This window comes from Lampetra fluviatilis, chromosome 56 (genome assembly GCF_964198595.1).
Source record: "Lampetra fluviatilis chromosome 56, kcLamFluv1.1, whole genome shotgun sequence".
Classification (NCBI taxonomy): Eukaryota; Metazoa; Chordata; class Hyperoartia; order Petromyzontiformes; family Petromyzontidae; genus Lampetra; species Lampetra fluviatilis.
The window spans coordinates 4778272-4790730 of record NC_136330.1 but is presented as its reverse complement, the minus strand read 5'-3'; the positions used below and the strand labels follow the sequence as shown (position 1 = coordinate 4790730).

The following is a 12459-nucleotide window of genomic DNA, read 5'->3' as shown; positions in this document are numbered from 1 at the left end:
ACAGACACACACACACAGACACTCACACACTCACACAGACACACACACACACACAGACACTCACTCACACACACAGACACTCACACACACACACAGACACTCACACACACACACAGACACTCACACAAACACAGACACTCACACACACAGACAGACACTCACTCACACACACAGACACTCACTCACACACACAGACACACACACACACAGACACACACACAGACACACACACACACACACGGACACCGCGGCGAGCCCTCACCGACTGTGGCCACGACTTGAAAGTCCTCGAGGCGGTAGCTCCTGGCGGGCGGCGCGAGCCGCCGTGGGGAACCGGGCGGCGGGGTGCCGGCACCGGATGCGGGCGCCGCATCTCCGGCCTTGCCCGCTTCGCCGGCGAGAGGCTTGCCGCCCTTGCCGGGGCTCGGGGGAGCCGCCTCGGCCCCGGCTTTGCCCGGATGGCCCGATGGGAGCACCTTGGTGCTTGCCATGGGGACGCGAGGCTGGGCGGCTGCAGGAGATGCAGTGGCCCGATGGTTTCACCTGCGCGGAGAACCGGGGGGGTGGGGGGGTGGAGGGGAAGGGGCACTTAGCAATTGCACACGGGGGGGGAGGGCAGTTTGAGGCAAGTCCCGGTCATCCTCGCAAGCGGCGACGGTGGCGGCTTTTGGGCTGGCCATCGAACAAAGATGGGTCAACCGGCATCGGGCAACGCGTAGCTTTCAGATGCGCTCCTGCGGCCGTCTGGAACGCTCTTCCTTCCGATGTCAGGAAGTCGCCGGGGCTATGCACTTTCAAATCATCGAGATTGTCAAAACAAATTTCTTTAGAACGGATTTTTTTGTGTTTAGTTTGTTGTCCTTCACCCCCCCCCCCTCCCGCCGCGCATCAGATCAGCACGGTTGGCTACGTACGGCGCGAAAGAAGTTCAACGTACAAACAGGCGGTGCAATGCCTGACGAAGCTGGTTCTAATCACCAGCGGAACGTCGTGCTCAAATCATTAAATGTTACAGGTTCATTGTCCGGTGTGCTGAAGCAGTAACAATTAGCAAGATATGTAGTAATAAATCTTGCTAATTGGTCGTGGGGGGGGGCAGGGAAGGCAGAGGGGTACATATACAATAGGTGACGTTTCAGGCAATGAACCTTCTTCATAAAACGCACGTAACGACATAACCTTCATCCCCCCCCCGCCCCCGTCTATTTAGAACCGAAGAGAATTTCTCCACAAACTCTCTGCCTGTCCGCCTGATGATGCCGGTTGTTTTAATTACGAGCGAAACTCGGAATTGTAAATGTTGTCGTGGCCTTACTCTCCAACACACATCCGGTTAGTGCCAAAACTAGTAACGAATTGGCCACGTTTTTGCTCACGTGACAAACCCCTTACTGATTGGTCGTGTCGGGTGGTGGCGGGTTTAACGACACATTCACATTTACGCGATCCAACTCCCAAAGTAAAATAAAAAAAAATCCTTTATATGTGGATACTGGAATGTTCCATTCCACCTCGCACAAGGCAAAGATCCCCCGTGTAGCCTTCACAGACTGTTGGGGCAAGTGCTGTTAGCGAGCACCTGTGAAGGCCTGCATGTCACACGAGGTGGTGGGTGGCCGGCACCACGCCCGGCCGCCTTTGTCTCCCTAGTAGATGATTTTTACGCACCGCACCGGGTATTCATTTGAGGCTGAGTCGACCTAGGGGAGGGTGTTGGTGGCCGTGAACGGGAATCGAACTCGGGTCGTCGGGTTCGTAGCGCAGTGCGCTAACCGCTGCACCACCGCTCCCCACACACACACACTAAATGCAGTATACAATCCTTACCTATATAGTACACACAACAGTATACCACACCTGTACACACCGCAGGACACATACACACCACTACACACGACAGGATGTAGTACATACCTAAACAGTTTGGACTATAAATGTCTTAGACTACAATACCTACATAAACTTTACTATTCACCTTGTCCGTAAATACATGAGCATACTGTGTAACTGTCTATAAAAAGGCCGATAAAGGCTGTCTGCAGCATTTAAACTGCACGGACGTAAAACTTTTTAGACTGGCTTAAATACAGTCTATTCAACTGTCTAGAAAACTGTCTAAACAGTCTATATAAATGTCTACAGAAGAAACCACTGCCTATTCAACAGTCTATACAAACTGTCTATGTTCAACAGTTTATACAATGTCTATATTAAACAGTCTATACAAACTGTCTATGTTCAACAGTTTATACAAACTGCCGATATAAACTACCAATGCAATTCAACTTTGCACAATATTAGCAAAACAATACACACACGGTGCAATACAGTATACATCTATACTGTATACATCTATACTGTATACTGTACACATCTATACTGCACACTGTACACATCTATACGGTACACTGTACATATCTATACTGTATACATATATACTGTATACATCTATACTGTGTACTGTACACGTTTATACTGTATACTGTACGCATCTACACTTTACACATCTACACTGTATACTGCATACATCTATAATGTATACTGTACACATCTACGCTGTATACTGTACACATCTACACTGTATACTGCATACATCTATAATGTATACTGTACACATCTACACTGTATACTGTACGCATCTACACTGTACACCTCCATACTGTACACACCCACACTGTATACTGTGCACATCTGCACTGTATACTGTACACGCTTGCACTGTACACACCTATACTGCACACATATATACTGTATACTGTACACATTTATACTGTATGCACCTATACTGTATACTGTACACACCCACACTGTATACTGTACACATCTATACTGTATACCGCACACGTCTGTACTGTATACATATATACTGTACACATCTATACTGTATACCGCGTACAGTATACATCTATACTGTATCCCACATACAGTACACCTCTACTGTCTACTCGATCCACTGCTGGATGAGAGCCCTCCTCCCCCAACACCGAAGCCTTTCACGCGAACAGAGAGCCGGTACATTAGACGACCATACTTCACCACTCGCTGTGTGTGCGTGTTGTCAGGTGTTGTCAAGGTGTGTGTGGTGTGTTATCACCAACCTCCACTCCCCTCCACTCCCCCCCCTCTCCCTCCCCCCTCTCCCCCCCCCCTCTCCCTCCACTCCCCCCCCTCTCACTCCCCCCCCCTCTCCCTCCACTCCCCCCCCTCTCCCTCCACTCCCCCCCCCTCTCCCTCCACTCCCCCCCCTCTCCCTCCACCCCCCCCCCCTCTCCCTCCCCCCCACTCCCTCCACTCCCTTCCCCCTCTCCCTCCACCCCCCCCCCTCTCCCTCCACTCCCCCCCCCTCCCTCCACTCCCCCCCCTCTCCCTCCACTCCCCCCCCTCTCCCTCTACTCCCCCCCCCTCTCCCTCCACTCCCCCCCCCCTCTCCCTCCACCCCCCCCCTCTCCCTCCACCCCCCCCCCCTCTCCCTCCCCCCACTCCCTCCACTCCCTTCCCCCTCTCCCTCCACTCCCCCCCCTCTCCCTCCACTCCCCCCCTCTCCCTCCACACCCCCCCCTCTCCCTCCACTCCCCCCCCCTCTCCCTCCACTCCCCCCCCCTCTCCCTCCACTCCCCCCCCCTCTCCCTCCACTCCCCCCCCTCTCCCTCCACTCCCCCCCCCTCTCCCTCCACTCCCCCCCCCTCTCCCTCCACTCCCCCCTCTCCCTCCACTCCCCCCTCTCCCTCCACTCCCCCCCTCTCCCTCCACTCCCCCCCCTCTCCCTCCACTCCCCCCCTCTCCCCCCCCTCCACTCCCTCCACTCCCCCCCTCTCCCCCCCCACTCCCTCCACTCCCCACTCCCTCCACTCCCTCCACTCCCCCCCTCTCCCTCCACTCCCTCCCACTCCCCCCCTCTCCCTCCACTCCCCCCCTCTCCCCCCCACTCCCTCCCACTCCCCCCCTCTCCCTCCACTCCCCCCCTCTCCCCCCCCCCAATCACCCCCTCTCCCTCCACTCCCCCCCACTCCCTCCATTCCCCTCCCTCCACCCCCCCTCTCCCTCCACTCCCCCCCTCTCCCCCCCCCCACTCCCTCCACTCCCCCCCTCTCCCTCCACTCCCCCCCTCCCTCTCCCTCCACTCCCCTCCCCCTCTCCCTCCCCCCCTCTCCCTCCACTCCCCCCCTCTCCCTCCCCCCCTCTCCCTCCCCCCACTCCCCCCGTCCCTCCCCCCACTCCCCCCCTGTCCCTCCCCCCACTCCCCCCCTCTCCCTCCACTCCCTCCACTCCCCCCTCTCCCTCCACTCCCCCCTCTCCCTCCACTCCCCCCCACCCACTCCCCCTTTAATCTCCCCCTCCCATCCCCCAAAGTTAAATTCCCCGACTCACGGCCAACGTCAGTGGCAGCGATGATTGCTGATGGTTAAACCATCCCCGTGACGACCTGGGGGGGAGGGGGAGGAGGTCACAAACGCCTTCAATCCAGCAGCGGATAGAGCAACAGCGGCTCAACAGCGCCAGTGTGTAGACTCAGACCGCAAGGCCCGGCCGCCTTTGTCTCTCCGGTGCTCGGGGCTTTGCGAATCCACCACCAGCGGAGGAGGATGGAGAGCCGTGGCCGGGAATTCAACTTGACTCGGGAGGGGTGGTGGTTGGGTGGTGTAGTTGGGGGAGGGGGGGGGTTACCGCAGTGCGCTAACCACTCGCGCCACCGCTCCCCGCACATCCGGTGACAGACCGCACGGCGTGAACATAGCGGGGCACAAATTTTTTACTCGAAATTTTCGTGACTGCAGGAATTCATATCCTTGGTTCTTTCGGTAAAGTCACGTAGGTAGAAAATAAAAATTTAATTTAAAACATTTATTAAAATTTTAAGCAAAAAAAACACTTGCTTTTAATTTTAATTTATCTGAATTTTTTTATTTTTATTTTCTATCTACGCGACTTTACCGAAACACCCAAAGGACACGGGCGGTGCTCGTTTAAGGCTAAGTCTACCTAGTGGTGGTGGGGGGTGGCTGGACCCGCTTTCACAACATTGGCGAGGTCGATGGAATTGTCACTGAACTCGTTCCAGGCGATGTTCGGAATCGCGGTGCGCTAACCGCTGCGCCACCACTCACAACGTACACAATAAACAAAGACAAAGGTCCCATCTCCACCGTGTAGCCTTCACAGACTGTAGGGCGAGAATCGAACCCGGGTCGCCAGGTTCGTAGCGCAGCGCGGTAACCACTACACCACCGCTCCTCCACATAACACAGACACACACACAGACACGAATCTACGTTAACATTAACAATACCACCAAAGGTACAATTAACATACAAAACAAGGGGGTGGGGGGGGCATAAACCCCTCCAATCTGTTTGTAAACAAAACCCAAACAACAATAGCCAAACAACAATAGCCAAACAACAATAGCCAACAACAATACCCAATAACAATACCCAACAACAATACCCAAACAACAATAGCCAACAACAATACCCAAACAACAATAGCCAACCACAATACCCAAACAACAATAGCCAACCACAATAGCTAAACAACAATAGCCAAACAACAATAGGCAAACAACAATAGCCAACCACAATACCCAAACAACAATAGCCAAACAACAATAGCCAAACAACAATAGCCAACCACAATAGCTAAACAACAATAGCCAAACAACAATAGGCAAACAACAATACCCAAACAACAATAGCCAACCACAATACCCAAACAACAATAGCCAACCACAATAGCCAAACAACAATAGCCAAACAACAATAGCCAAACAACAATAGCCAAACAACAATAGCCAAACAACAATAGCCAAACAACAATAGCCAACAACAATAGCCAACAACAATACCCAAACAACAATAGCCAACCACAATAGCCAACCACAATAGCCAAACAACAATACCCAAACAACAATACCCAAACAACAATACCCAAACAACAATAGACAAACAACAATAGCCAAACAACAATAGCCAACAACAATAGCCAACAACAATAGCCAACAACAATACCCAAACAACAATAGGCAACAACAATACCCAAACAACAATAGCCAAACAACAATACCCAAACAACAATAGCCAACAACAATAGCCAAACAACAATACCCAAACAACAATAGCCAACAACAATACCCAAACAACAATAGCCAACAACAATACCCAAACAACAATACCCAAACAACAATAGCCAAACAACAATACCCAAACAACAATAGCCAAACAACAATAGCCAACAACAAACGGCGCTCGCACACGCGACATTGAAACAGCACGAGATTCGCTACGCTAATGATCGTGCAATTAACCGTCGCTTATTAACACACGAGTCGCGTAAATAGTATCACACACACACAAATCTCTCTCTAACACACACACACATCTCTCTCTAGGACACACACACACATCTCTCTCTAGGACACACACACACATCTCTCTAGCACACACACACATCTCTCTAGCACACACACACATCTCTCTCTCTCTAACACACACACACATCTCTCTCTAGCACACACACACATCTCTCTCTAGCACACACACACATCTCTCTCTAGCACACACACACATCTCTCTCTAACACACCCACATCTCTCTCTAGCACCCACACACACATCTCTCTCTAGCACACACACATCTCTCTAGCGCACACACACATCTCTAGCACACACACATCTCTAGCACACACACACATCTCTCTCTAGCACACACACATCTCTCTAGCACACACACACATCTCTCTCTAGCACACACACACACACATCTCTCTCTAGCACAGACACACATCTCTCTCTCTAGCACACACACATCTCAAAAGACAAAGATCCCCCGTATAGCCTTAACAGACTGTAGGGGCAAGTGCTGTTAGCGAGCACCTATGAAGGCCGGAACGGTACACGAGGGGGTGGGTGGCCAGCACCACGCCCGACCGCCTTTGTCTCCCCAGTGGCGATGTTTACACACCGCACCAGGTACTCATTTAAGGCTGAGTCGACCTTGGGGAGGCCCAGGACCGGTTCAGATAATCGTCACTGGTGTTAGCCGTGAGCGGGAATCGAACCCGGGTCGCCAGGTTCATAGCGCAGCGCGCTAACCGCTACACTACCGCTCCCCACACACACATCTCTAGCACACACACACACACATCTCTAACACACACACACATCTCTCTCTAGCACACACACACACACACCTCTCTAGCACACACACACATCTCTCTCTAGCACACACACACACACCTCTCTAGCACACACACACATCTCTCTCTAGCACACACACACATCTCTCTCTAGCACACACACACACACATCTCTCTCTAGCACACACACACACATCTCTCTCTAGCACACACACACACACATCTTTCTCTAGCACACACACATTTCTCTCTAACACACACACACACATCTCTCTATAGCGCACACACACACATCTCTCTAGCACACACACACACACGTCTCTCTCTCTAGCACACACACCCATCTCTCTCTAACACACACACACGTCTCTCTAGCACACACACACAATCTCTAGCACACACACACAATCTCTCTAGCACACACACATCTCTAGCACACACACATCTCTCTCTAGCACACACACACACATCTCTCTCTAGCACACACACACATCTCTCTCTAGCACACACACATCTCCCTCTCTAGCACACACACATATCTAGCACACACCTCTCTCTTACACACACACACACATCTCTCTCTAGCACACACACACATCTCTAGCACACACACATCTCTCTCTAACACACACACACATCTCTAGCACACACACATCTCTCTCTAGCACACACACACACATATCTCTCTAGCACACACACACACATCTCTAGCACACACACATCTCTCTCTAGCACACACACACATCTCCCTCTCTAGCACACCCACATCTCTAGCACACACACATCTCTAGCACACACACATCTCTCCCTCTCTGGAGCACGCACACATCTCTAGCACACACACACCTCTCTAGCACACACACACACATCTCTCTCTAACACACACACACATCTCTAACACACACACACATCTCTCTAGCACACACACATCTCTCTCTAGCACACACACACACATATCTACCACGCACACACACATCTCTCCCTAGCATACACACACACATCTCTAGCACACACACACACCCCATCTCTCTCTAGCACACACACACACACACATCTCTCTCTCTAGCACACACACACATCTCTCTCTAGCACACACACACATCTCCAGCACACACACACACATCTCCCTCTCTAGCACACACACATCTCCCTCTAGCACACACACACATCTCCAGCACACACACACACATCTCTCTCTAGCACACACACACACATCTCTCTATAACACACACATACACATCTATAGCACACACACACACACATCTCTCTCTAGCACACACACACACACCTCTCTAACACACACATCTCTCTATAACACACACATACACATCTATAGCACACACACACATCTCTCTCTAGCACGCACGGTATAGCGGACGTGAACACCGCAACGCACCGTCAATGTCACGTGCACACCCCGTACGTACACACATACACGCGGCTTTGTTATGCAATAAGCACTTTGTGTGTTGCTATTTAACGCAAATACAAAGCGCTCGTTCTCTCGATAAAGACCACTTCCACCCCCCCCCCCAGTGGTATTGCACGGCACACCAAAGCGTTGGATGGAGGGGGGGGTAAGCAACCACGCCCGGCCGCCTTTGTCTCCCCAGTGGCGAGGTTGACTCGTTTGAGGCCGAGTCTACCTAGGGGAGGGCCCGGAAACGGTTCGAATAATCGTTGACCGGGGTTGTTGATGTTGTTGTTGATCGCGAGCGGAAATGGAACTCTGGTCGCCGGGTTCGTTGCGCAGTGCGCTAACTACAGCGCCACCGCTCCTCTCCCACCCTCCCCCTCCACTATTGAACAAAACCAAAGACAAAGATCCCCCTTAAAGCCTTAACGGAACGTTGGGGCAAGTGCTGTTAGCGAGCAGCACCTATGAAGGCCGGCACAGTGGCACACGAGGGGGAGCAGGGTGGCCAGCACCACGCCCGGCCGCCTTTGTCTCCCCCAGTGCCGATTTTAACGCACCGAAGCAGGTGCTCGTTTGAGGCTGAGTCGACCTAGGGGAGGGGGGAGCCTCGGGATCGGTTCAAATATCTGCCACCCGTCATTGGTTCGTGAGCGGGATTTGAATTCGCAGCGCAGTGCGCTAACCACTGCGCCACCGCTCCTCGTTGTCTCCGCGCTCCGGGCAACGCTTCGATCGAAACGCTAAAATCGACGCGAAGATGAAGACAACGTAGAGACGACGTCTAACGCGGAGATACAAAGGTGACCAGGGCCACCTTTGTATATCCGCAGTGATGCGAGGCTGTGTGTGACAGCAGCGGTTTAGTGGTGATGTTGATGCGCGTGTGTGTGTGGTGTGTGTGTGTGATGGTGGTGGTGGTGATGGTGCGTGCTGCTTGTGTGTGTGTGGTGTGCGATGATGATGGTGATGATGTTGGTGGTGGTGATGATGTTGGTGGTGGTGATGATGTTGGTGGTGGTGATGATGTTGGTGGTGGTGATGATGTTGGTGGTGGTGATGATGTTGGTGGTGGTGATGATGATGGTGGTGGTGATGGTGGTGATGATGATGGTGGTGGTGATGATGGTGATGATGGTGGTGGTGATGATGATGATGGTGGTGCGTGTGTGTGTGATGGTGGTGATGATGATGATGGTGGTGATGATGATGCTGATGATGATGATGGTGGTAGTGGTGATGGTGGTGGTGGTGATGATGATGATGTGTTGGTGGTGGTGGTGATGATGATGGTGGTGGTAGTGATGGTGTTGGTGGTGATGGTGTTGGTGGTGATGGTGTTGGTGGTGATGATGATGATGGTGGTGGTGGTGATGATGATGATGTTGGTGCGTGCTGCTTGTGTGTGTGTGCGCGATGATGATGGTGGTGGTGATGGTTGTGGTGGTGGTGGTGGTAATAATGATGGTGATGTTCGTGTGTGCTGCTTGTGTGTGTGTGGTGTGCGGTGGTGGTGGTGATGGTGGTGATGATGGTTGTGGTGGTGGTGATGATGGTGATGGTTGTGGTGGTGATGGTGGTGGTGTTGGTTGTGGTAATGATGATTGTGATGCACAATACGTACATACGCGTGAAGACGGCACGGGGCACGGGCAGCAGGAAACCCAACAACAAAAACGACCGCTCAAGACTCGGATGCCCGAAGCAGGAAGCAAAACGCGATGGTGATGTTGGTGGTGATGATGATGACGGGACTGGGCGAGGGCGAGCCGGGGTTGTGCTTTGGTTGGTTGGTGATGGTGAGGCGAGAGAGAGAGAGAGACAGAGAGAGCGAGGAGGAGGAGAATGATGTTGATGAGGAGGAGAATGAGGAGGTGACACAACAGAGCCGGCGTCCGGTTCACGCCCCTCCGTTTCGCAGCTGCTGCTGCTGCTGCATCGTCGATTTCAAAAAGGGACGCACCAATCCACGCCCCGCCCCCGCCGATGACTCTCCACCGGACGAATTTGTCGATTTAAAATTAAAATAATAACGTGGGCGGTGTTGGGTCGCGTAAAAATGTTGTGTCGTTAAAGCCGCCGCCGCCACCACCCGACACGGTTAATTGGTAAGGGGCTTGTCACGCGAACAAACCGTGGCCAATTCGTTGGTCGTTCAGCAGTAACCGGTTGTGTGTCTGGGAATAAACCCACAAGATTTGCAATTAGTGATCAAAGTTTTTTGGGTTAGATCGCGTGAATATTAATGTGTCGTGAAACCCGCCACCACCCGACACGGTTAATTAGTAACGGGCTTGTCACGTAAACAAAAGGTGGCCATTCGTTACTAGTTCAGCACTAACCGGTGTGTTGAAGAGTAACCCACAACAACATTTACAATTCGATTACCGTAACGTCTCGCCAGAAATTACAGCAATAGACGGGGGGTAGCTATGATGTCATCACTTGTGTGGCAATCAGGTGCGTGTGTTTTATGAAGGATCATTGCCCGAAACGTCAGCTATTATATATGTGCCCACCCCCGCCTTCCCTGTGTCCCCCCACCCTCTCCCCGTTTTAAGTATTACGCCGTGTGATTGATGATTGTGTTAAGTTGTTGTTAAATGTGATTTGTGTACAAGGAATATATTTTCGTGAACTATCTACGAGGGTTGTTCATGCGCATATAAGGTCGGAGGCAGGGGGGGGTGTCGTCTCAGATGGAGCTGTCCAGGCCTGAGCTCCAGAAAAAAAAATTTAATTCCCCGATAACATACATGCATTCTAGATTTGAAGCTTTCGTGACTGCAAGGATTCGTATTCTTAGGTTTTTTCCGGTAAAGTCACGTAGGTAAAACGTTAAAATTAATAAAAGTAAAATAAAATAAAAATCACGACGTTTCGGATGTTGTTTTACCTACGTGACTTGACCGAAAAAAACTAAGAATTAAAAAGAGAAATTTATTTATTTGTTTTCTCTTTTTAACCTACGTGATTTTACCGAAAAAACCAAAGAGAACATACACGCAGTAAACACGTAGGTACGCATGTTAAATTGCACACATCAAGATTACATTACGTGACACATTGCGTGAAAATTCCATCGTAAACCACATGTAGTCGATTCAACTATTTAATGGAGACCAGCCCCCAACATTCATAGGAAGCCTTTGGTGGGAGGGTCCAAATCATGCGCGTGTATGTATGTATGTGCCAGCCTCAAATTCGTACCTGGTGCGGTGTGTAAACATCGCCGCTAGGGAGACAAAGGCGGTCGGGCGTGGTGCTGGCCACCCACCCCCTCGTGTACCGTTTCGGCCTTCATAGGTGCTCGCTAACAGCACTTGCCCCTACAGTCTGTTAAGGCTACACGGGGGATCTTTGTCTTTTGCCAGACCCCCAAAGCTAAGGTGGATTGAGCCTGGATAGCGCTTGGAATTTGTGACCACCATGTCCAGGTGTAGCAAACATCAACGAACTAAAACAAAAAAACCGATTAACTTGTTTTTTTACCAGCTAGGGCTCCACCTGAGCTGTGTAGATCTTATTCAGGAGCTATCTGGCGATCGCAAATGATATAGCACAGCGAAGTGGGCTTACCGTCGTGTGGAAATGTATAGCAGTCAAACACTTATCGATGTTGATTCTTGATTTGGCGGGACAAGTCGGAGGAGCCGGAAAAAAATCCACGTGGCGAAAGGGAGAGAGAGAGACACGCAAACTCCAAATATACAGCAGTAGGCGTCAGGGTCGGAATGGAACCCACGACCTCCTGCATACCAGGCGAGGTAGTTAACATCGCCTAGCCACCGTGATGATGATGAGAGAGAGAGACGCAAACTCCAAATATACAGCAGGCGTCAGGGTCGGGATGGAACCCACGACCTCCTGTACACCAGGCGAGGTAGTTAACATCTCCTAGCCACCGTGATGAT

General features: G+C 51.4%; 1 protein-coding gene across 1 annotated transcript in view; it reads right to left on the bottom strand.

The window, feature by feature from the left end:
* LOC144950157 (cAMP-dependent protein kinase catalytic subunit PRKX-like) overlaps positions 1-10471 on the bottom strand; it is a 175355-nt gene extending 164884 nt beyond the window's left edge. The window contains exons 1-2 of the mRNA XM_078880220.1: positions 10170-10471; positions 263-543 (exon numbers count right to left, since the gene is read on the bottom strand). Of these exons, the coding sequence (XP_078736346.1) occupies positions 263-373 (111 nt within the window). The 5' untranslated portion in view covers positions 374-543; positions 10170-10471. The remainder of the gene's footprint in view (positions 1-262; positions 544-10169) is intronic.
* Positions 10472-12459: the final 1988 nt, after the last annotated feature.